The following is a 25,610-nucleotide window of genomic DNA, read 5'->3' on the forward strand; positions in this document are numbered from 1 at the left end:
GAGGCCGGATGGCTGCTGCTGGCAGGCGGGAGGGCGAGCTGGGCGTTCGCAGGGGCGAGACCGTGGCAGTGGGCCGCTCCGGGGCCGGCACCGGGGGGTGAGCTGCGGAGGGAGTACAGAGCACGGTTAAGCCCCCCATGCACTGCCAGACCTGGCCCTTCAGTGGCTATCACTGCCACAACGTGCCAGGGCCTGACGGAGAGCTAAGCTCTTAGCTTTAACCCAGAATATCTCAGCCTGCAAGTGTTTTCAGCTAAATCCTAGAAATCCCCCTCCTGGCTGCGAAAGGCCTGTCTGCAGTCACCAAAATGGCTGGTCCTCCCTAATGATGTGACTGGGGAATGGCCTGGCCATCCCTGCCCATGCCTAGAAATAAATAAAAGGCCTACTGTGTTTTTAAAATACCTTATCTTGTTCCAGCTGAGCTGTTTTCCAAACCTCCAGGACCCCCTCCTAACCTGATAGGTTTTGGAGCAACGCAACATGGGACCTAAAGGGTTAGCCCAAATGATCCACACTGACCTCGCAGACTGCAATTACAAGGGAAAATCTCTCGCTTCAGCCCCAACAAAATGATCAACAGCACATCACTGTGCTGCACAAGATAAATTAAGCAGAAATCCGCCAGAGGATTTCTGAGCTCAGCCTTGTAACTGCCAGCAAAGTCCCTTATATGCAGTGCTTTTTAGTCTTGCTGCCCCTGCTGAGCAGACCCAGCCTACAAGCACTAGGAACCAGGAATTAGCGCTCGTCTGTTTAACAGTGACCACGACACACTGCCGAGGTCAGCTCTCCAGGGATTCGGGAGCCTGTTGCATGCCTCATGTTGCAAAAAGTGTGACAAAGGTCCAGGTCCATTTCCACAATGATGTTGCCTTTGACTTCCAGGTTGGTTGATTGCTTAGGTGTAACCTACATACAGCTCCACTTCAAGTATGTGCAGACCAGAAGCTGAGTCCGCACTCAGACATTCACTCACTTAAACGATTCAATAGTAGGACTGGCTGGAAAATGCCCATTTCACAAATGATTTCAAGGCTTCATAATCTGGTTTAGTTCCGCCTCAGTGCAAAATTTGAACCTTTGAACATTTTTCTGAGCACAACGTACTCACCCACCCCACAATAGCCTCTATTCTGGTCAGGGCATTCACCTGGGATGTGAAAACATAGGATCCGGTCACTGCGCTGTTCTCCTCTGTGGAGAACAGCTCTGGACAGCTGTCTATTCCCTTTGCAACCTGAGCCAGGACAGCTTCATGGCTGAAGTCTGGTTGAACTACATCCATTCCTGACAAAAAGCTTTGAGTCCCAAAATCAGCTTTTCTTCGATCAAGAAGCATTTTTTTTGAAAATTTCCGACCCACTCTGATCTGTGTGTTTCTTACAAATTCATCTGAAGGATACATTTTTATGCAGGACCAGCTGGAGTTCACTCAATCTATAACTAAACAACAATGCTAGAACAACTCAAACCACTATTTTCTGTTTCTATGGTTAACAGCGGCACCCATTACCAGGGACTGAAACGATAAGGAGTGCCATTAATCATACTCACTAAACCAGCTGAGCACTCCTGCCAGGAGGGAATTTCATCCCCCAGCCTTATGTCCTATTATCCAAAGCAGTACTGAACATGATGGGCCACTGATCATCAGATTAGCACCTCCAAAGTTTACATGATTCTCCCTCACGGTAACTCCTTGATGCTGTAACATCTCTTTTCATTAATGTTGCTCATAGCAAATCAACCAAACTACCATTAACCAGTCTTGAACTTTGTGTGATTTTACCATGTAGCATGAGGAAGGGCCTAAAAGTTGTTATTCCCCCTCCCTGGATTACCAAGAACGTGTACTGGAAAGTGCAGTTCCTTTCCAGAGAGCCAGACAGGGCACCACTGGTTATCTTGAAGTGATTCCCTCCTTCTGATTTTCCCATTTGGAAAAATCAGATGAGCAACCACTGCTGCCAGAAATCTCTTTTTCCGGGATGGTTAAGCTTGCAGGGTCAAGGTTTTGAACTACTGGTTATAGGAAGCAACGGCTTTCCTAAATTTAGAGGAAAAGCACAATAATGGAATTTCACTGCATGTACCTGGATGCAGAAGACTGATTTGATAATCATATTAGGTACATTACTTCTTTCATATAGGACTCAGTGTTTCCAGGCACAAAGGAAACAGAAAACATGAGAAACAGTAAAATCAATGGCCTGAGAAAAATCAACTCTGAGCAGAGCTCTCACATTTTGTTCTGTAATTTCATCTGCTTACTGTTACAATGTATGCCTTTGCTCTGGGATCTCTGGATCTGGACTGTGCTGCATCAAACATGCTATTAATTAGCAATGCTCACTGAAGGCTATTTTTATTCTACACCACTCATATTTCATTTTGGGTGTATTCCTACATTAGTGGCCTTGTGCAAAATTGATTTGTTACTCATGTATATTGCAAGCCAACAGAAACGTGATTTGAATACTGTGCCAGCTTGCCTCTTTTGGAAAGCTCTTCCAAAAGTCAGTGTGCATTGCCCTGTCCTGCAGCACTAAAGAGACCTTTTGAGGAGCTCTGGTACACAGGATACTGGTGAGGACGTCCATTATGGAAAAAAATACTGATAATCATGACAAATTTCCTTTATTTATCCTGGGAAAGGTTTATTTAATTAAAACAACAATCTCATGAACCTTCTGGAAGGGCTGGAGAACACCCTGCTTAGGAGGTTTTGGAGCATCTCTGTGGTCCCTGGATCACCCTGCCTGCCAACTCCTTGGCACTTTAAGATGTCAGAGTGACCTGGAGGAGCAATCTTAAATCAGGGAGGCTGCTGAAGGTGTAGCACAGCAGTGCCGTAGAAGGAAGGTGTGGGGCATGCCAGGTGCATGGGGCAAAATGATCGGTCACCTCAGTTTCAGGGGAGTCCGTCTGCCTGTTGGCATGAGCACAGGAGGCACCAGGAGCACCCCAACGCTTCCTGAGAGCCTTGCCCAAGAGGGGACATTTCTGCCTTTGCACTGTGGGAGCAGAAGGGCTTTTGGAAGGGTGTGACTTGAGGGGAAAGCAGCACTTTCTGAACTAGACAAAAAGAGGATAAATCGATTACTCCCCAGTGTGACACGGATGCCGTGTAAAGTCCTGCCACTGTTTGTTGAGCAGAGGAGTCTGCACTGTTCGAGATTCAGATTCACACATTTAATTATGTTTTCTTCCCTTTGGTCTGGACTGTGTAGGAGGTGAGATTAGATGGTCATAATGGTGCCTTCTGGCTTCAAACGGTATGAATCCATGACTTACACCACAGTGTATTTCTTATTTGTGTCTGCTTTGTTTTGTATCTAAGACCTCAGTTTTCAGCAGTCACAATCCTTACTGATCTGCCTTTGTAAACACAATGGCTCACATCCCTATAAAATACCAGAAACAAAATGTTTTAAATTTTGCTATAAAGTTCCACCACAGGATTTACTTTTACTTTATTCAACATCAGAGCTGTTTAACATCAGGGAAAGGGGAATAAATAGTACTCTAGAAAATTGTGCTTTACATCAGAAAGGGAACCTAGAAAGAACAGAGGCCCCCTGGTGTGAGAAGCTCTTATTCTCATTTCAAAAAGGTGGCAGTATTTTTCAGGTCTTTTGCTTTATCACTAACACCGGGTCCCGTTCTGCCTAATAAATACCTTTCATCCCTGAAGCCCAATGAAATGCTTCTTAATTTTAAGTCCTGTATTACTTGTCCTGCGATAAGGGCAGTATTTTTCCGTCCGCGAGCCAACCGGACTCAGAACTGTTAATCTCCTCAGTATGCAGGGTGCTTGCTTTCACTCAGATAAATTGTATAAATATTTGTAAACACTATAATCTATTTCAGCTGTAGCAACAGAACAATCTGATAAACACAACGTGGTTCCCAGAGATCAATAGAAGCCCATAAATATTACAAGCAAATAAAACATACTCTATTCCACATTGACTGAGCTGTGACTAAAAGGAGAAAGCAAGCTGCAGGGACAGGCAGATTCGAGAGGCTTGCACTCGAGGGGTACAACATCAATCCTGCCGACGCAGGGCGAGAGGCACTGGCAGGCGTGCACATACCCATCTGCATGGCGTTGCGGGTCTGGCTGGCTGGCTGCTGAGCTGAATACCTCAAGCAGTTATTCAGCTGCGGAGAGGCCGCCTGTAGCTGGGGATGCGTCTGAGGCGCAGTGATAGGAACAACCGGTCTGACAGCCGTGGCGGCATTGGTGTGACCGGCTCCTGGGGCTCCTTTCGTTGCCGGAGCTCCCCCGGCTCCGCTGTTCCTGGGCTGCCCAGCTCCCACTGGCACCCTGCACAGAGATAAGGCACAGCATAAGCATGCTGCAGAGACCCCGATCCTCAGCCACAATGCTGATAAGAACACCCAGTTACTTAGGGGGTTCAACATGATACCCTCTCAGGTGTTAAAGTAAACCGAGATATAGATAAATATATTTATCTTTATAGGACACAGTTGTAAGCATGCTGGAGGATATTTTCACCCCTTTATCCTATGGAAAGAAGTGCAGGGTAAAAATGAAAAAGATAATTTTTCTCATCACTTTTTTTCTTAAGCTACATTTCTGTCAGAACAGTTTCTAGTAAAATCACAAACCTAAATTCAGAAGAAATGGATATCTCCCCAATGTCATTTTGTGTGCCAGCGGCTATTTTACAGGCACTAATGGAGTGAAAATTAAAACAGACTCAGAGATCTTTTCTTAGGACCAAATCCGCCCTACAGGGAGAAAAAAGATGGATAACACCAAATCTGTGTGTGGCTGTTGAAGGGGACTGAAAAGCAGCAGACTTGGCAGGGCTTGGCTTGGCTTGGCTGAACACTTACCCTACCGATGTAACCAGCCCTAGCTTAGACTTGCTAAGGAAGTGCAAAAGGGAAGGGAATGCGGCTGACCTTACTGAAAAGGAAATCCAAACAATAATTGACCCCTCTTTCACTGCTCACTTAAACTGTATGCATAGTTTGTATTTCATCCGAGTGGCTGGGGAGACCTCAGAGGGAAGGAACGAGGCTCTTTCTCCTATGCAATGAGTTCAGCCTAGAGGAGGTCTTGGTCCTCTTACCACTGAGCTAGAAACTCTCTGACCAGGGCAGGAGGACACTGGGGAGGACAGAAGGACCCCAATGGACAAACTCAGCTGCTGCTCAGCAGCTCTTTTTCTGAGATTCTTACTCAGGTTCCTGAGTAATTTCCTTCTCCAGCAGTAGATGCCATGAAACAGAGGGATCATTTTGTGCTGTTCTCCTCTCCTGGGCTGCTCCATGTGCCAAGGTCCTCCTCCAGGAAAGGACAGCAGAGGGGATATGATGCAGAACAAAGTGTGGTGGAGGAAATGGAAATGAGACAGTGCAGGGGGTTAGTAAGGAAGGAGAGGATAACAGAAAGGGTACAAGACCAACCTATGGGGGGGGTGGGACTGGGAGAACTTCTGGGGCCCCAAAATTGTTGTGTGGGAACACAGAGAGGAGAAGAGCAGAAAAAAGGAGTATGCTGAACAATCTGGCCCAATTCAGAGGACAAGAAAGATAGAAGAAGCAACCCTAAGAAAAGAGCGGAAATGGGAAGAGCCAAAAGAGTGAAATTCTGATAGAAAGAGACCGAAACACAGGCTGGAAGATACGGACCAAAAGTGCAAAAGATAGCCATCCCCTCTGCCCAAACCCCTCTCCCCACAAAATCACAGGAGGAAAAACACCACTGTGGTGTCATTGACTTGACTCATCTCATTGTTCAAGGTTTGCCTGGATTACATTTTGCTAAATGAATCTGATTTTTTTTTCTTTGAATTTTTTTTCATCAGCCTCCAGGTAGGGAAAGCTGGGAATCCCACCAGATGGAAATCTTGACTGTCTGTCATCTGCTGTGAAGAGCTGGCAGGGTAGCAGCAAGGTTCAGTTGGAGCTGGCTTGGCCATCTGCCCTAGATTGAGTTTGCCAGAAAAGCACACCTAATAGTCCACTGAAAGCTGCGTTCAGGCAAACACGCACACCGACAGGTACAGAAACTATCTGTGACTCCCACAGAGCTGGACAGATGTTGGATGTGGCAAACTTTCTCTGCTGCCCTGTGCCTGTCTGTCCATCTAAAGGGTCTTGTCCTTTTTCCACCATGCTCTGCTCACACATGTGCTTTGGCAGCTTATAAATCTAGTTCAGTGTTATTAAATTCATGGGCAACTTCTTTTTCTTGGGTTTTGTAGGGAGTGGCAAAAAACCACACATGAATCTATTCCTCTGCTTTGTTGTCAAAGGGGAACAAAGTAAGTTGAAAGTGCAGCAAATAGGAGATTTTGTTGCTATCAGATTTTTCTTGCTGTTCTCACTGAGGGTGATTTACACAGGAACTTAATTAGCTCACAGGATCATAAATATAATCATAAAGCTGCTTTCGGGTTTTGTGGAAAGCACGTTTGCCCTTTAGCACTTCTCTCTGTCTTGTTCTAGCTGTGACATGCTGCATTTAATAAAGTCTTGCTGATTCAGATCACCAACACTTCAGCACAAACTTCTTTACTAATTAAAAGCTGAAAAGGCAAGGAGTGAAGGCAGCCAAGGGGCTCTATAAAATCAGGTAAATACGTTTAGGTTGATGAACAGTGAAGACCCCATGAATTAATGGGGTTTTTTGGACTGAAATGCAATATTAGGACTGTCAGCGGGCTTAGTTATCGTCTTCTAATCTGCTCTTAACTTTTGGTCTTGCTCAGTCCACATATTACAAACTTGACATAAACTGAAGATGGAACAAACCTGGATCAATTTTTCAAGATCAACACCGTCTGAGTTGTGAGGTGCCTTTCTCTGGAGAGGAGTGAAAGATGGTGGAGACTGTGTGCACATGGGAGGAGAGACTGAGAGCATACGAGAAGGAGTGAGTGTGATTTGCAAACCCACAGTTGCTCTGAAGGAGATGTGGGCACACACAGCAACGTTCACCTGCAAGGAGCATGTGGGGCAAAACAGTCTAGGACACGCTGATGAACTTTCTCCTCAGCTTGCAGAGTGGGCTCTAGATCAGAAACACCCTTTGATTTGGTGTTGTCCAATACTGAACTCTGACAAATGGCATTCCTCCCCAGACATGCTATTCTTTCCTTCTCTCCTCTTCTGCATCTGAGACAGAGGTAGCTAAAATCAGACAATTTACTGATTGTAAACCACTTCTGAATTTTAATGGTTCAAACATTAGTCTTGATCCAAATGATCCAAGCCCTTGGATTTAAGCAAAACAAAATCTACATGAGGAGCTACTGAAAAGCGAGACATAAGCATTCCTTATTTTGTTTATCCCCATTACATGTCCAGTAGTTTTATAACAATAAAAAAATAATTAGCCAACAGATTCTTTACAATAGTAAAACCTGGGCTCATCAGACTTCGTAGAGTCAGAAGTTGTAAATGTAAAATCTAACACAACTAGTGAAGTCTTCTGAGAACATGGATAACTCCAATGCTACAACCAGCAAGTTTCATTTCCCAAGTCTGCAAAGCCACCAGAAAATTTCTGGAAGGGGAATGTGATTTAAAAGCAGAGCTACGTTGCTTTCAGCATCCTCCAGACGCAGAATCCCTCTCAGCCCCAGCTCAGGCATATCCACCTTGGCCAGTGGTCCTCACCTTGAAACAGGTGTCACGTAGTTGCCTGGGAAGACGCCAGACATCCCACTCCTCAGAGACGTCCCCTTGAACCAGCCGTCCTGGCACTTCTCAATGACCCTGTACATCTCACCTTTGCGGAGCTCCAGCTCGTCGTTCTTCTGAGGCTTGTAGGCGTACAGGGCTAGGTAGCTGTGGGGAGAGGTCACACAAGAAGAAAGCACACAGCTGATGTCAACCACCGCCTGTCCCGCTTTGACTCCAGCCCCGCAGAGCAGAAAGTGAGCAGAAACACTGCTCAGAAACGGTGGTTAAAAAGGGACACCATTACAGCACCCCAAACACGAAACAGCAGAGACAAGATCAAGTGGATGCTAAGCTAATACAGGAACAACTAATTAGATTAAAGTCAGGGGGTAATGTAGAAATTAATAGGACATACTTCTCACCCAGGGCACAACCAAAGCAAAACACTGCCACAAAGCAGCACTGAAGTTAAGAATTTAGCAGCAGTTGCAGAAGGACAAGGCAATTACAGAGACAGCCAGAGTAACCAGGGCTTGAATGGGAAGGCTTTTCAAAGCCTAACATCTGGATGAAGTATATATTCATATGCTTCAGGGTCGGAGCTGCTTCCACTATGGATTTTCAGAAGAAACTTTTCTTATGGGTAGGCTACTTTATAAAAGTTAAAGGCAGCTTTTCTTGCAGCTTTCTTGATGCTATTTATGCTGGCCAGTTTTAGAAACAACACACCAAACTGTTCTGATCCAGTATGGTAATTCTTGTATTATGTGGGTAACACAAAAAGTGACAGAGGGCCAAATTCTGCAAAGGGATTTTCACTTAAGTAAGCGAAGTGGTAGAATTTGGCTTTGGATGTTTTGTATGCAAGTATTCTAATAAATATTTAATCCAGGACCCAATATGTAGAACTCTATTTATTTAATTACAGCTTTTATTTATTCCCTTTGTTTAGAATCTTTCTTTTTATCTCTCTTTTGTTCTTCTGTTACTACTTCAGGGATGTCTAATGTTGTGAAATGACTACAACTTAAAGTCCTTAAAGGTATTCTCTCTGTTTAGAGAGATCATTGTTGAAAATTAACAATGATTACTTGCACTTTGGGGAATAATGGAAAGTCAGGACAGGGTAACAAAAATGCACACACAGAACAACACTTTATTTGTAAATACCAATTTTATTTTGGCACTGTTGCCTTTCTACAAATGCAAAAAGGGATTTCTGGTAATTCTTGATTAAGGCTGTGCCTTCTTGAGTTTTTTTGGCTTTGTGCCTTACAGACAGTGCAGAGAGATTAGGACAAATGGGGAAACACTTACAGAAAGTGCATTTGCACTACAAAGTGCAGCACAATGCTCTTAGGCTTGGAGGCAAGTGAGAAGAGGCTTGCTGCCCACCTTATAGCAGTGAACCAGAGAAATAATGAAAACTATAACCATTGTGATTGTAGACTTGCAGCCAATAAAAATGATACATGGCTTTTTACTTCTGCTCTCCAGGAAATATAATTGAGGAATAAATCCTGTTAGTTTTCCTGATTCTACTCCTTTATGGTACCAGTAGATTTCCTTATTTTTATTCTGAAGGTAGTAAATAAACAGCAGTAATGAGCAGAATATGAAATATTTGGTAACAGCTCCTTGGGGCATCCTTAGACTGATGTGCCTGGCTTTGTTTACCACATGCATGGGGCACAAAGATCTAATCAGAAACTGTATTTCATTAGCCAACAGATGGGAGAAACCATCCTGCACATCCTTTGTTTAGCCTATATAATCAGGTGGTCCCGAGCAGGTCTGTAGCTGTTCACCTGATGGAAAACATGAGGCTACATATGAACTGAAGAACATTAAAATGCATCACCCTGACATGAAATAAGGTTGCATCCTTCAGTGCTAATCCTTCAGCACAGTACTTTGCTAGGACATAACGGAAAGTGCCAAGACTGCACTCACTCGAGGGAGCAGAAAGTGTAGCTTTGATTACCTCTTTTTAAGTTGCTGCTTACACAGGGCTCATATTCAGAAGGTAGGGGTAAAGCGGGGGTCAAGGACAGAGCATTTTAGATAGACTTACTTAGCCCTTTCCCCAAGGGGCTACATGTAATAATGTAATTTACAGGTTGAGATGCTGGAAGAAGGTGCAAGGAAAATTACCCTAAGTGGATCATAGGCTTCTTTCCCTTGCAGCTGTCTCCAGCTCTCCTACTAGTTTCTTTCTGTTCCTGCAAATTTCCCCAACTCAGCCTCCCGTAAGCCTGAATAACCAATATCATAATGAGCCTAAACATCCTCCGGAGAGAGTATCAAAATCCTTGCAGAGACTAAAAGAAGGTGTACAACAGCCCAGTCTGGACTCCATGCCAAAACTGACCAATCTCTGTATTGCTAAGCTGATGAAAACTTGTATGTGATAACCACATAGCGTGACCCTGGGACAACGGAGGTGATCAGCGCTTTCTTCATGGACCGGTGATCCCACCACCTATGTGGGGCAGTGAGGATGCCCACCGCTGGGGTTTTCCTCTATTAGTCCGCAAAGAGGCAGTGGCTTCTCCAAACCCAGCGACAGGCCCAGCCTGGGTCCGCTGCCTGGCCGTGGCTGGCATGCCCGCCCCATGGGCACAGGCATACACCCCATGTGCTGGCAGAGAGGGAGCTGTGGGAGAGCTGACGGGATGCCTGCTCTCATACACGGCTGAAAACAATTTGAGTGCAGGCAGCTTCCCTCCCCAGAAAGCGTTTCTGGGCTTTTCCTCTGGCAGGGGATCAGGGCTAGTGGTCCCTTTTGCTGAGGCTGATTTTGCCTTAAGCCAAAGCCTTTGGACTTAGACACGTTTCACCGTTCCCTAGATTTTAGATGTGAAACTTCACCAGCAAACTACAACCGAGAAGAAAGTGTTAAAACAACAATCTGAAATCTCGCAAAATGGAATAGCAAGTAGTTCTGGGCTACGTGGAACAGTAAGGCTAAGGGTCAGGGAGCCAAAATCTTTATCAAGAGTTCCCTAAAAAAAGTCCTGAGCGAGAAGGTAGCTCATGTTCTTGGCCTCGGGGAGCTGCCAGTGACTCTACTTGTAACGCAGAAGCCCCAGGGCTCTGTCTAGGGTTGTACCTCCCCAGCTCTGCTACAGCTTTCAGATAAAACTTCCTCTTTGACTGGAACTTGGCTCACACATGCAAAATGACAGACTGGATTACAAGGCTGCTTCACGGGGAGACGACAGGAGAAGCATAGGAGGGAGAAGGGAAGGCTTGCTGAGGCACGGAGGCAGGGGCATTGCCAGAGAGCTGTAAAATGTCCTGATTCAGTAACTAAATACTGGAAATACTGCCAGTTACTGCTTCCTACTTTGAGCAACGTTTGAAATAAATTTTTGCCCCACTATGTGCCACACAGGCTGCACAGGGTGACCACAGGGTGATGGTGAGATCTCTCTGTGGGGCAGTGAGTGATGTGTGGTACCCCTCAGGTATGAAGATCTCACCTTAGTAGCCAAGAACAAATTTGTTTTGGTTCTGTTCCAACTCTCCTATTCTCCTTAAAGCAGATTTGCTACATTATTTTAGGATTTTGTTTGTGAATTCAGACCTTGTTTTAGCCATATCATAAACCACTAAAATACTGGTGTGCATATGTGTGTGTGTCTATATAGTTCTACTGCTTTCACAAAGTATATGTGATGAGAGGAAAGGGTTCAGTAGTTTAACTAGACAGGTACCAGATAAACCAAACCAGGGTAGAAGAGATTTATTATTATGAAGTCTACCCTTTTTGTTCTGTATCTAGTCAACCTTCTGTTATTCCACACACTATTCAATAAGCTCATATGCCCATGATGCCCTTGCACTTTAGAAATTTATTCGTTGCCTTTGTTTATGGCACTGAAAAAATGCAATTGGGTCATTTTTCTGGTTAATGATGAATGTATCAGGTGTTTGATTGCATGGGACTACACCTTTTTAAGAGCTTTAAATGAAGGAAGAAGATTTTCTCTAGCTGAGAGGCATTCCATTTGCTTCACAGTGATTCATACAGCTGTAATAAATACACCAGGAGTCTAAAAAGGCTCACAGAAAAAAGGGGAAGTCTTGCCTTTGTATACTCATTTTTCAATTTCAGCAGAGGCTGGGTCATGTAAGAAATTGCAATCTTTCCCTTCTCAGAATGCTCCTGAGCTGAGATTCAGGCTTTCAGATTTCAAACACATGCACACATGCGCACACGATTGGAAACAAAGAGTATGCAGTGACTGAGATGAGCTGCTTACATATTGAGGGGGAGCTGGACCTTCGGTGGTGTTCCCTGATCTCCAATTATTGCACTTGTCCTGGGACCAGCCACCGTGGCTGTTCCAACCGAAGACGAATCCTGAAAATACACAAAGAACATACAAGGATTAAGATGAAGCCCACAGTTTCCTAAAATGGCATGGGGTGAAGGCACAGAGCAAAAAATCACTTTTATCAATTCCCAGACTTTCTAACTTCATGATACTGCATTAAAAAAGACATCTTTTAGCCTTACACATTCCAAAAATGCATTTCTGCCACAAGGCATATTAGGTTATTAACAGCATTTCCATGTACCTGTCAGAAAAATTTAGTTGTACCTTGTGTGCAGATCTTAAAAGTTTTAGAATGCAAGACTACTTGACTGCTTTGTAAAATCAGCTCAACGTGTACATCTCTGCAATAGTACCTTTTTTGGTAAAGGTAACCTTTTCCCCTCAAAAGCTTGGTTTTTAATTTGTACTCTTTTGGTTAATGGTTATGGATCTATGGAGGAGAAGATACTATTCAATTTCCAAAATGCAGTCTCATCTCTGTATACTGTTTTTATCGTCAGGAATATTCTTCTCCTTAAGAAAAAGGTGACAACACAACCCAAAACAGGAGTACCTCTGAATGGAGAAAGTAGGAGTCCACTCCACTTTTACCACAGCAAATAAATCCCCATTCTCATATAGAGAACGGGGCAGATCTTTTCCAGCTATTAATGTTGAAAGGCAATTCTAAATGTAATCATTCATTTTTCAAAGCTTAATGCTCAGCAAAAGTATGTAGGGCAAACTCTTCTGAGTTGTCTCACCAAAGTCCCCATTCATCTATGTCAAAAATGAATCCTGACTGGAAACTTCTCCTGAAGTAATGCGAAGGCCTGTAGCAACAGATCTTTGCTGCGAAGACAGGGCAGAGCTGGGCTGATGGGACTTGTAATGGTTTACCTGAGCAAAAGACTTTTTTAGTAAGTCTAACCAAATGCTGCATGCGCATCCATATGCAGAATGGCTCTACAAAGTCGGATCCAAAGTTTATGCAGAAATTGCAGGTTCAGACAGAGCCCATTACATACAACAAAGATTCTGAGCAGTTCACAGACCTCCAGTGCAACTTTTCTGTTTCCAAATGCTATCTAACGAACAGTAAATATTGATTTATTTTGGGAACAGAAACATAGGGACATTTTTTTGCATGTTAAAATGACACTGAATTAAACCAAGATGCATATTGCTACTTAATTAATGGATTTCAAGGTCACCTCATTCCAAAGAAGCCCACATAATTATTACAGTGTGACGGCTTGATATTGCATTGCTAATCTATATTGCTTTGCTGTATATTAACACTGCTCTGTGATTCCATAGCTTTTGGCAACAAGCAGCAAGCTGTCTCCTCTCTCACCAACATCTACGCTCAGTCATGAAGTTGTAGTGACAAGTACATCTCCTTTTTCTCATTATTTCCCCTCACTTTCTGGCTGCTTGCTCAAACAAGGAAGGTTCCAGGCAGCTCTTAGTCCTACGTGTAAAAGTAAGTGTTCTTTCCAGTTCTGTGACTAAGGCTTTATTAATCCTGCCTGTCACATCAGTGAGATAATATCAACTTACAGAAAAAAAACCCAACCCACCCAAAAATGTAGGGATAGTTGGACAATGATCCCTCATTTGTTATTTTGAGCTGGTTAATGGGGTAAGGGATTGCGGAAGATGCTGGGCAGAGAGACCTGGCAGCTGCCTCACTCAAGAGGTAAGTGAGAAATCAGCTGGTTCAAACGTCTTCATGTTGTGCCACCAGCATACGCCTGCTCTGAGCTAGAGAAACTGCCTCCAAGAAAACAGAAAACAGATCGGTCCCCACCCTCTTCTGGTAGGACAAAACACTTTGTTTTTACCTCATGAAAAAACAGAGCTGAGTGAACAGCCTCAGGGTGCAACCGTAAAGGCAGAAGAGGTCACAGCAGTGTAAGACACGTGCTACCCCTTCCTTAGCTCCTACGATCCTCTCTCTGCACACTTCAGCGAAGGCAGAGTTTGCAGAGGTGCTGCTGTCCCAGCCCGGAGTGCCCACTGCAGGCACCCTGGGCTAAGCCAGCCTGACTGCAGAGAGATGAGCTCAAGTCCGGAGAGCAGCATAGCTGTCTAAGCATCATCTATTTGCCTGTTTGCACTGACAGTGGTGGCTTCTGCATCTTCTATATTACTGGGAGCGTGAGCCAAGTACTTTCTATGCGCTATTACATTTGTGCTAACATACAGTCTTTAAGATTAAGACATCATGTAATTGCCATTCAGTGTTGCTAGATGACAACGTTGCTTTCCTCCCTTGAATAATCCCAAAGAAATCTCCATTGTCCTGTATGTTCTCTATCCACCTGACGTTCAGTTTCTTGCCTAAGGGCCTGTTACTGTAATATTGCTGCATCTGGTGCCAGCCTGGACCCTACAAACTGTTCATTTTTGCCACTTTGTTGTTTCGCCACTTTGCACAGCCTAGTATCATATGCATCCAAACTCTAAATCGGTACTTGCTTCCTGATTGTGCTCCAGTTTTTCTTTAGCTGGTCTCCCCTGCAGGCTTTGACACGATGGTGTACTTGCCAGTCTGCCTATGACCCCACTTTTCATCATCAGGTTTCACTCCACAGGACCCGCTGGCTTTCCACTGCATTGAATTCAGCTCCTCTGTTCACATCTTGGCATTTACTTTCACACAAGTCTTCTGCTCTGCAGTTTCATCCGCCTCTGTGCTCCTTGATGAATTCTCTTGGTGGCTGCCTGATTGCTACTATGCATCTGAATGTTCACTAGCTTTGCATTTAAACTACAGTCCCTGACACAGTTGGTGAAGGCTTTCTAAGCCCCCTCTTTCAAGGTCCTGTTCTCTCTCTTATGTATCGCTAATTAGCTCGTATTATAAGATACAATATTGCTAGATTACTTTGCAAGATAATATTTGCGATAAGATTTTGAAGAGACTGAGTTTTGTGAAAGAATAATCTATTTCTTCATACTTTTGATTACCTTTATTGGAAGTTTACCTTTCCACTTTCCATTCCTACAATTTTATGTGGGTCTCCCCAGCTACTGATAACACTAATAATCCTCCCAAAGAACACAGCAGGCCTTTCTCCATCACAGCTGGTAGCAGGCCTTAGTTTGTTTTCCTTCTTTATTCAGCCCTGGAGCCAGGTTGTACTTTTGCCATTGTGATCTGAGGAACAAAGTACTAAGCATGTCCTCCTTTCCTCTTCATCTGCTCAGGGGAACGAGAATCCGAGATGATGCTCCGATTTTTTTGTTCTCTGCTTTGATACCTTTTGGGAGGTCTGTGTGCCACATCCTCCCTTTCTGATGGCACGTCCCTGCGTGATCTACCTTTCTGTGGCACCAGGCATGCAAATACAGCCACACACAGGCATTACACAGGGAGGGCCTGAACACTGCAGCATTTGCGTCTTAATCCTTCCACCTCTGCTACGCACCGTTGCTAAGCCCTACCTGGGAGGGGACGTCTCTGACAGCCAGGTTTTTAAGAGGCACGTGGGCACCTATTAATAAAAACAGGCACCTTGCAGAGTTTTCTCAGGGACGCATTAAGAAGTACTTCACTGTCTGATTCCCATGGATTTTATTGCAATTTAAGTAATGAGAGTCACTTCTGAAAATGCCACTTGGTGCCCCTCTATATCCTTACGTGCCTCTAATGCCTTTAAACATTTGGCCATTGAGTTTCCAGACGTGATCTGCTGCGTAATCACACTGTAGCACACCTCCTGATTAGGAGGCCATTTACTCTAACGGTGGTGTGCACTTTTCTGAATTAGACACTGCCAACTCTCATCCCATTTACTTAGGCCACTAAACAGCCAAATCCGACTTCTTCATGCTCCCACCCCAATCTGGCATCCTCCAAGTACCACTTACCACTGCTGATGTTTTCAGCTCAACAGAAACAGCTTTTCTCTTCCAAGGGACAATACAGCCCCAGCTGCCAGCTAGCAGGGAAAAGCAGCTGCATGAAGGCACGCTGAAGACCACCTCCGGATACCTCTGCACTAATTCCTGCTTCTTTGTGCCCATTAGTAGCACAGCAATATCACCTATACTGCAGAAGGCTAAACCTTGAGTAAAACTCCCGGACTATACGCATGGGCACAACGATGCTGTGTGACAGGTATCTCACTCCCAGCTCATCCTGTGCCGCTTGTTTTTACCACCAGCCACTCTGTAGTAGTAGGTGATTATGTACCCATGGGCTGGATAATAATATAAAAGGACTTTGTGTCTGTAAACACAACAACCTACTTACAACCACTGAAACATGCCCACCCCCAACTCAAGCTAATGCCTGATAGAAACTCATAACTCATGCCTTGAGTCCTGCTTAAAAATTGACTGTTTCTTTCTCCTAATCTCCATGTTGGCTGTTACAAGACACTTTACGCGAGGGCCAAGAATGAAGAAAGGCTCTGCACAAAGGTGTCTTGGGGCTTGGCTAAACTTGATCTAGTCCCAGTGGCAGCGTGGTCCTCTGGAGCAAAACAGCAGCGGAGCACAGGGTCTCTGTTCTCGGTCTCCACACAGCATTTCCAACACCATTTTTAGATGCTTAAGTAAGTCACAGCACCAGGCACCGTTCAGGTGTCATGCAAAACAGAGAGCCAAAGCTAGCTGACAAAAATGAACTTTGCGGACGACTGTCCAGCCTGAGGGTCAGCATTTCCTGGTGAGAACAGTCCGACTTCCTCAGAAGTCACCGCAATGTGTCTAAGCTCAGATGGATCTCATTCCTCCTCCAACTGATAAGTATTATTTGCAAGAGAACTACAGGAGCATCAAAACAAATTGCACTTTAATGTACACGTAATGATATATTTCTATTACAGTTTATAGTATATACTCCTGGGTAAATAATACACTGCTGAGATGTTGCTGCCTCTTCTGTCAGCTCCGATATATGTATTTAAAAGCAACCAGCCTGGCAAAACATTACTGACAAGGCCACAGAGACCAGGAAATTAAAGGTAATAACCACTCATCTGGGCTGAAACTTCATCTCAAATTCATTCCCTTTCTCTCTTCCCATCCACATCTCTGTGAAAGCATAAGAATTAGTAGTCTGGACTTCCAGCATAAACTATCTTTTTCTCTCCCTTGTAGATTTACTTTAGATTTTCACCAGTACTTTAAGGCCACATTTGTGGTTTAATTTGAAAAGACATGGTGCCTGTAGGGATTAGTGAAGTTCCTTGCAAAAGCATGGGACTCAGTCTTAGAGGGGAGGGGAATAAAAGTCATGAAGACAGTGATTAAACTAGGAACAGAGTACAATGATATTGCAGGTTGCAGCAGCCTTCACAGAAAAATAATTGTTGCTGCTATCAGATGAACGTTCTTACCAGCTAGAAAATCACTAACCAGAAATCTCTATTTTGACTTCAAAGCAAATCCAGCACTGTATCACCACAGGGCACTTATCACATTCATTAATTCACAGGAAAATTTCTTTTAATGTCTTGAATGCATATTTACAGCTTACTTTAAATTTCTCTTTAATATTTCTTTAAAATAAGAGAAAAACACTCAAACATTCAACTCACATAGGTTGACACACCGTCCTCTGGAAATATCACAAAAAATAGGCTAATGGTCTTTAAGATTCCTGTGATTTGTTTCTCTAATTCGCTGACTCCATAAAACAATGACTGTGGCAATCACTCCAGGCCTTAATGTTCCTAGAAATAATGTATTAGCACTTAATGCATGGTAGTGCCACCAAGTATTGATGAAAAGTGTTACACGCAAGATCAAGTAGCCTCATCAAATGCTAATTACCAAAGTGGGAGCTGAAACGGACTTACCAATTCCAGAGTAAGACTTTTTCTTCCATAATGGTATGTGTGTAAAAAACAAACAAATGTGCACGGTAACAGCTGCAGCTGCATAAATAGCTGCATAAATACCCAGTTCCTTCCTGCAAAAATTGGAGCTAAATTTATATGATTTAGCATTTACTGAGGGGTTCTTACAACCTGTAAGTATCTGCGGCTGTGGATGAAGGTGAGGCAGAACATTATGCCAGCCTGTTCTAGCACCACGTTGGCCCTGATTATTTTTTGGCTCATAGTAGGCCAAAAACTCTAGACCCTGTCTTCTGTGAATAGCTCATGGAGCTACGCAGAGGGCTGGAGAAGTCATGTGGACGTATTTTCTGAGCTTCCACATCCACTATCCTGTAATCTAAGGCTGGCTGCAAGTTGGAGAAAAAAAACCCCAAATATTTTTGTCATCTTCTTCCAAATGTTCATCTGACATTACCATCCATAAAAGCTCTGATTATTCTGGTTTGCAGCTTCTCAGTTCCCCCAAATGAGGACTAATTAAGCACCGTGTGGATGATCATCATGAGAATTATATTTTATTCAGCCTTGTTTCTCTCTCAGAATAACCCTTTCAGCACTGAGCACCAGTGTCTATCTCTCCACCATGACATTTTAAATGGTTTTATAGTAAATAGATTCTTGCAATTCTGGGATCAAAGAACATGAAAAATCAAATGCAGAGAGACAGGAAAGCTTAAAGTGAAAGCTTGACCTCTAAAAGATGTTAATTTAATAACACGTTCATAATTATCCTTTTGATAACTTCACAACAAACTCATCGGGATCCTGTGCAATGCCTCCTGTGGAAGTCTCCCTCCAGGGACATAGTAGTGGTAAACAAATAAACAAAACCCCTGAACAAACAAAAAAGGGAAATACACACTGTAGTCATTTCTGCTAAAATGTCATGCATGTACACATAGCGTGTGCCAGATGGACAGGATTTTGTGGTATAGTGTAAATACCAAGAGAGTGCCTTGCTTGCTCTTGAGGCTTCCAAATCAGTAGCTGACTGGCAGGTAGCATAAAGCCTCAGGATTAGCCCTGTTGAAAAATGATTTCAGTGGCACAATGTTTTTTGGCTACTACCCTGAGGAGCATCTGGAAAAAAATATTTTGTTTTTGTTTTACAGGCAACAGGATTTCATGCACAGTTGAATAACCCTTCTAAAGCACAACCTTCTCTTCCTAGATCCTGTAAAAAGTGAGGTTTTGTGGTTCTTGAAAAATCTTTCAAAATGTATTTGTGATGAGGCAAATTATAGGATAAAGAGAAGACACTGTCTCTAAACTGGTAGTTTCTGAAAGGCGATTTTGCTTTGACCTGGATTCTCAGTAGCTTATGTCATCAATCAATAGATTGAGTCAGCTCATGTGTCTCATTTGCAACCGTTTTGACAAATAATGTAATATATCCCAATATGCACAGAGCATATTCACAGACCTATTGGTAGCCAAAAAAAATGCAGCTTACATGCCCGCCCAAAACTCTCTGCTTAAAAAAACTTAACTCCTTCCCGCCTACAAAACCCCCAAAAGAGTTCTTTATAAAGTTATTTAAAATAGAGATGCAATGAATAGGCAATGTTTGGAACCAGTTCTAAATAATTTAGAGGAGAACTGGGAATGTACAAAGACCATGGAGTAGTTTAGGTTAGACTTCAGCAAAGTCTCTTATGCTGTTTTCATGACATATTTTGATCTAAATGACAGAAACACAGATCAGACTAATATTACTTCTCTTTTGCCATTTTGACCGGCGCGGCCTCCTGAGATAGCTGCCCTTGGTTTCAGCTGTCTCACTCTCATTAATGGATGTTCAGTCAGTTGTCATTCACAGCTAGCAGCAGAGCAGGTTGGATAGAATTTGGACTCCAGGCCAAAGCTGAAAAATACCTGAATTTCTCTTCTCTTCTCAGAGCCTGTTGTGCACTTGAAAATTCAAGGTTCATTTTTAGTCTCTGGATATTATGCATAATCTGTATGCTCCTCATGGTCAGCACATTTAGGTTATCAGCCAAGGCTCCACCAGAGTTCTGCTATTACTTTTTCTCAGCTAAAATTCAGCACTTCTAAATAACTGATAAGGAGTCACACTTCCAAATGATTTATATAGCGAGACATTTCAAGGAACATTTTTCATTTCAAATACTGTCACTCTTTGGGACTAGGAGCGTGCAAGACATTGTTCTCAGCTTTTCCTGAACATGTGGCCTCTGGTTAGGAGCCTGTACTAACACTCGCAGATACAAATGGACTTCTTGTGCATGGTGATGAGTTGTTCAAAACACACATAGAAGTCCCTTCTGCGGGGAGGATCCTTTCTTCCTCACTCAGCTGTTATCCTGGTGTGCGCAAAGCCACACTTCATTATTCATGAGATGCATTTTCTGTCAAAAACCAGGGGATTTGGAGCAGTACTGACCTATGACCTTTCCAAATAACAGGGAAGAATAATTCATAAGGGGTGAAAATGGAAGCAAGACAAGCCATCTGAGGCCTAGGCACGATTACTGTCCAGGGGGACCTTCCCGGCTCCCCAGGGAGTCTCAGTTACGAACTGCTCCTCTGCACCCGTAACCTAATTCAGCTTCAGCTCCATCTTAGGCCTGCAGCACTACTTACATCTTCAATAAAAATCCATTTTGCCAGCATGATAGGACATTCGGCATGATGGACAGACACTATTACCTTTTAGATGGAGATCTTACATTTAATGAGCAATACTCAGCATGCAACAAAAAGCATACAAGAAGAAAATTTGGCTGCAAGTGAAATGAAGATCCCAGCATTGCCTCTTTGAAAATAAATGCTTTGTATCCTGGCTATTGTGGTCTTCCAGTCACTATTTTATCCAGCTGAGGTGGCTTGAAGTTGATTCTTCTACCTTTGAGCATCCCTAGGTTTGCAGTCAATGGAGATGTTTTTTAGACCATCAGTCATTTCAAAATGCATCTTGGCTTTTGGGAAACAGCTGAGTTGGTTCTGCTTAGAGAACAATGAACATGTTATGGAAGGCGTGTAGTCTTCAATTACTAAATTAATGATATGCAGAAGTGCTTTCAAAACATGTGATTTCATACCCTGGTCTGCATGTCAGTGCTCAATATGCATAAATCTGTGCCCTCCTGGAGAAGCAGGAGGCTTATAATAGTCTAACAACTCATAAAAACAAAAAACATGTCAGCTCGGCATGAAGTCTGGTTTCAATTCACAAAAATTGACAAAAGCCACAGGAATATAGTACCATGCACGAAATCACTTCTAAGGGGTGGAATATATTCCACATTTACTGAAACATCTAAAATTTGCACCTAAATTTTAAGTTCCTACAGTAAGAAGCCTTCGATGTCTCTGTTTCCTCTCAGGTCAGCAGAGAAAAAGCAGGTGCGCCAGATGTAGGCGCCTCAGGTCTACAAGGAATGGATGCTTGTTTTAAGAAGACTGTTTCGCTGGGCACCAGCCGATTGCCTGAGGTAGGGGACTGGATGCCATTCAAGAACTCCTGCAATTGAATTCTGCTTGTTCAAAGGACAGACTATAGGAAAACTGTGTCAAACTTTTTAAAAAGGTAGAACCCCCCGTGCAAGCTAAATGCCAATCCTGATATGTACCAGCGAAGCTCATACCTACTAAACTGAACAAAATTCCTTTATTTCTTTTTATGAGGAGATCTGTTAAATAAACAATGATAAAGTGCCTGGAAATTTCAAGGACATGATATAAAGACACAATAAACCAAATTTGCATTCTAATGGTGAAAGGAAAGGCATAAATTTGCTAGATAGTCAGCACTGAAACTGTAAATTTGTTGTTTCCCCTGTAAGAAATATGCTTTGGCTGACTTTGCTGCTGCAAACTAGCAGGGACTTGAGATGGTTACAGAGAGAACCACTCAAGGGCTGTGACGATGACTTGCAGGGCAGAGAGGTTCCTCTTCAAGCGAGGAAAGAAAAGGTGAGACATATTCCTGCAGCAGAGCTCACCAGTAAGTTTGGCAGCTACACACACAGCTGTCCTACCAACATGCCCATGCTCTCAGCAACGCCCCTGAACTCTTCCGAAGCAGTAGTAGAGTCAGTTTACAGGTTGTCAGATGTCAAACCCCTAACAAGACATACGGACTTTTGCCTTAAAAATGGCAAACACATTTTAGAACAAAATGATCCAAAGACAAGATTCTCACTGCCCTGAATGCCTTGATGTAAGAACCCAGGGGCCCTTAGTTTATGCTACTTTGGCTGGCGTTCAGCCATGTGAATAAAAGAAAAATGCTGAACTGATTTTCTGTCTAAGGCTGCAGCATCACTAATTGTTTCAGAGCCATGTCAGGTCTTAGCAGATGGCAGAGAAGGAACTGAATTTCTGACATTTTTAATTAAAATGCAACCCCTATTATTATGGGATTAATAGATATATAAATATAGCTGCACAATTTTAATGTACATTTTGTAAGAGGCAAATTCTGGACTCTTTGTAGACCTAACTAAGAAGGCTGAAAGCAGGTGAATTCATGTTGGTAGCTCTTGTGATTTTATTGCTACTCTTAAAACAGCGAGGCATTTTTCTGAAGGCTGCTCCTACAGTAAAGAATATAGTGAGAACGTCAGCTCTACTTTTTTTCCCAACAGAACCACATTCCTAGCAAAGTTTGCAAAGGAAAATGTTTAAATCCCTCAAACCAGAAAGCAATAGTAAGGCCCCCAACAGCAGAGATATGTATTCATACATGCAAATGCCACGCTTGGGGTGACTGGGTCCTTGGGCTGCAATAATGCTTTTTGACAGAGGGAAACCTCTTTTCACTAAGGTTGATCCGAACCACCAAGACTTTTTTTCCCCTTCCTGGATTTTGGCCAAGACAGTTTTGGCCAGCAGTGAAGGAGGCATGTGCTCAGCTGCCTTGTCTGCAAACCGGCTCTGCCCCCTGAGGCAGAAGAACCACTCCACAAACCTGCTCCCAACATGGGCACACTGGAGTGGCTTCATTATACCTCAGCCCTAGCTGTGCATCTGACCATGACACCAATTACATGTCTTCCCATCTGCTGCAAAGGACCCAACCAACCTTCCTTCGGGCTAGATTTTGATAACCGTAACTTGTTACAGAGAACACAGGGCCCTTCTGTCCCCTACCATTTGTGCCCAAATGCCATAATGGTCTGCAAAATGAGTGGGGTTTTGCACACCAGTTGTTCTGTTAAAATGGGGGAGAATAGTCAAGGCACTTTCTGCTTCATGGTCTAATTTTTGTGGTTTACTAGCTTAGAATGAGTCTTCACATGACTCTAGCAAAGGGTGTGCATGGTTTTTCCCTTGACTAGCACAAAACCAGAAAAGCCACAGTTTGTCACATCTCTGTAAAGTCCAAATGTGTCACTCTGAGTGCCAAAAACCTGTGTGTCATTTACTTGACAAGCTTGGGACCCTCACTCATGTCTAGTGCTTGTGCTGCTTCACAGATGTCCCAGTACCTCTTGGTGCACGTGCTGCTTTGTGCAGGGACTGTATCCTCACCTTCACCCTCCTGCTGAAGGCTGAAAGGAGGGGGAAGACCTTACGGCACAGACACCCTGCCTGGAAAAGGCATGTGGAAGAAAATGAGCTAAATTACAACTGGACCAAGCTGCCTCTCCTGCTCCTACATGTGGATGGGCGGCAGAGGGAGGTGAGAAGCTGAGGGAGGAGCAGAGGGTGCTGCTCTGCTGTGGCAGCAACCCCTCGGCACGCCGTTTTGACTAGCCCTGTGGCACACATTGGCATGTACACAGGCACCCTGCCTTCCTCGGTGTCCTTGCAAACCTGTGCTGAAGAGGCCTGGGGGCTCATGTCATGGGTGGCAGTACGGCACAGCCGTCGAGAGTGACTCCGTGGTCTGGGGCACCGCACGAGCCCCACGGGGGAGACCCACCAGCACTGCAAATGGACATAAACAGGCATTCCTGCCCAAGGCAGTCCCTGCAGTTTGCTGCTTGTCCCCCTTCCCATGCTGCCCTCTCTCAGCCATCTACATGCATACCAGTGTGGACAGTGGCTGTAACATGGATTGCTTCCCGCTCTGGGCCACCACAGGGGTGGGAAGTGATCCACATTTGTCCCCGTATGGGGACACGGGTGCAAGGCGTAGGAAGGCATAGCCAGGGAGAGGAAAAGGGCAAGGGTGGTTTTTTTTCATCAGAGAAACGATGGGTGGGAAGACCCTGCCACACTTAGGTTATCTCAGCGCTAGCAAGCAGCACAGACCACGAGGAGCTGGTCTGTAGAGGGAACCCGTGGCTGCTAATCTGCACACCAAGTGTGTAGATGACTGAGCAGAAAAGATTTGGGACTATTATTATTCTCCATTCTCTTCTACGCCTTCAAAATGCAAATTACCACTTGGATTCCCTTATCCACAGAAACAGTGGGCATTTGCAAGGGGTTTCAGTACATCCCTGGTGAGTTTGGCTCCTGTTTCTGCCAGGCCCCCAGAAGCAGCCGCTCGGAAGCTCCTTTTGGGACCTGTGGAGATGTCCAGGAGGCTGCTCCTCTGCCCCCTCCTTTGAGAGGGAGAAGGACCGGGGGCTGCACCCTCAGCACGTCTGATGGTTTAAAACCTCCTTGGGTGTTTCTGAACAGCAGCTACTCGCTGGGTACAACACTTGTCAAAGTACGGCACATTTGCTCATCCTCCAGTGATCTGTAGGGAAATAATTACTCTAAAAATCTTTTTTATCCCCAATGTGTGAATTTCATACTGACATTGCTACCCTGCAGGGTAACAGATACATTCAGGGTAACAGGATCACTCAAAATTATTCCTTTCTACAACAGAAAGTGATGCAACATAAGCTGCATTACTTCAAACAAACTGTAGGGTTACTTGTTTTTTTTTAAATGTGTTGCATTATTGAGAATGAAATTTGGCTTTATCCTCTGGCTCCTCAGGCCTGCCCACTGATTAACGCAAGGGTGGGAATGACAGATGCCAAGTACTGTCACATCGGGACGACAGCACTGTGCAACCGCTTTGTGCAAGGGTCAGCCATTTTGAAAGAGGCGATGCAATGGCGTGCTGTCCACCAAGGGTGCCCCAAACCCACCTCCACTCGCCCTTACCTGGGCCGGGGCGCTGGAGGAGAGGTGGGTCAGGTCCCCGATCCTGGCGGCCGCCCGCGGATCGCTGGAGCTGATGAGGACGGGGGCGCTGATCTCCATGGAGTGCCGGTTGCTGGCAGCCTGGGAGGACTTGTGCGTCATGCTGAGGGCGGTGAAGGAGTGGCGCTTCTTGGCATTCTTCTTGCCCTCCGCCTGCCGCTGGGCTGCCCCAGCCGCCCCGGCGCCGGCCACCCTTGAGCATGGAGCGAGGCCTGCCGCCGGCGCCGGCCACCATGGAGCATGGTGCCAGGCCTGCCGCTGCCGCCGCTGCCACTGCCACTGTCTCCGTCGGCAGCGGCACGTCGCAGCCGGAGGCGGCAGCCGAGCACGTCTTGTCCATCTCGATGAGCTGCTTGGCGGATTCATTCAGCTGTGTGAGGAGGAAAAGGGAAAGATAAAAAAAGATTAAAAAAAGAAAAGAAGGGGGGACATTAACATCCTGTCACAGCTTGCTGATGGCACCTGCTGGACCTGCCTAGGCCTTCCTCCCCAAAGCACCATGACCCTTTCCTGTGGCCTACCCCAGCCCCAGCCACGTCCCCAGCAAGGCGATCACGCTGAGCACCGAAATGTGGTGGCTGCCTCTCCTGGTTTCGGCTGGGGTAGAGTTAATTTCCTTCCTAGGAGCTGGGACAGTGCTGTG

At 44.6% G+C, this 25,610-nt stretch overlaps 1 protein-coding gene across 1 annotated transcript in view; it reads right to left on the minus strand.

Annotated features, from left to right (window-relative positions):
- SH3RF3 (SH3 domain containing ring finger 3) overlaps positions 1 to 25,610 on the minus strand; it is a 93,724-nt gene that overhangs the window by 34,244 nt on the left and 33,870 nt on the right. The window contains exons 5-9 of the mRNA XM_009276158.1: positions 25,232 to 25,337; positions 24,929 to 25,176; positions 11,937 to 12,037; positions 7,663 to 7,833; positions 4,104 to 4,333 (exon numbers count right to left, since the gene is read on the minus strand). Of these exons, the coding sequence (XP_009274433.1) occupies positions 4,104 to 4,333; positions 7,663 to 7,833; positions 11,937 to 12,037; positions 24,929 to 25,176; positions 25,232 to 25,337 (856 nt within the window). The remainder of the gene's footprint in view (positions 1 to 4,103; positions 4,334 to 7,662; positions 7,834 to 11,936; positions 12,038 to 24,928; positions 25,177 to 25,231; positions 25,338 to 25,610) is intronic.

Source organism: Aptenodytes forsteri, unplaced genomic scaffold (genome assembly GCF_000699145.1).
Source record: "Aptenodytes forsteri isolate BGI_AS27 unplaced genomic scaffold, ASM69914v1 Scaffold96, whole genome shotgun sequence".
Lineage (NCBI taxonomy): Eukaryota > Metazoa > Chordata > Aves > Sphenisciformes > Spheniscidae > Aptenodytes > Aptenodytes forsteri.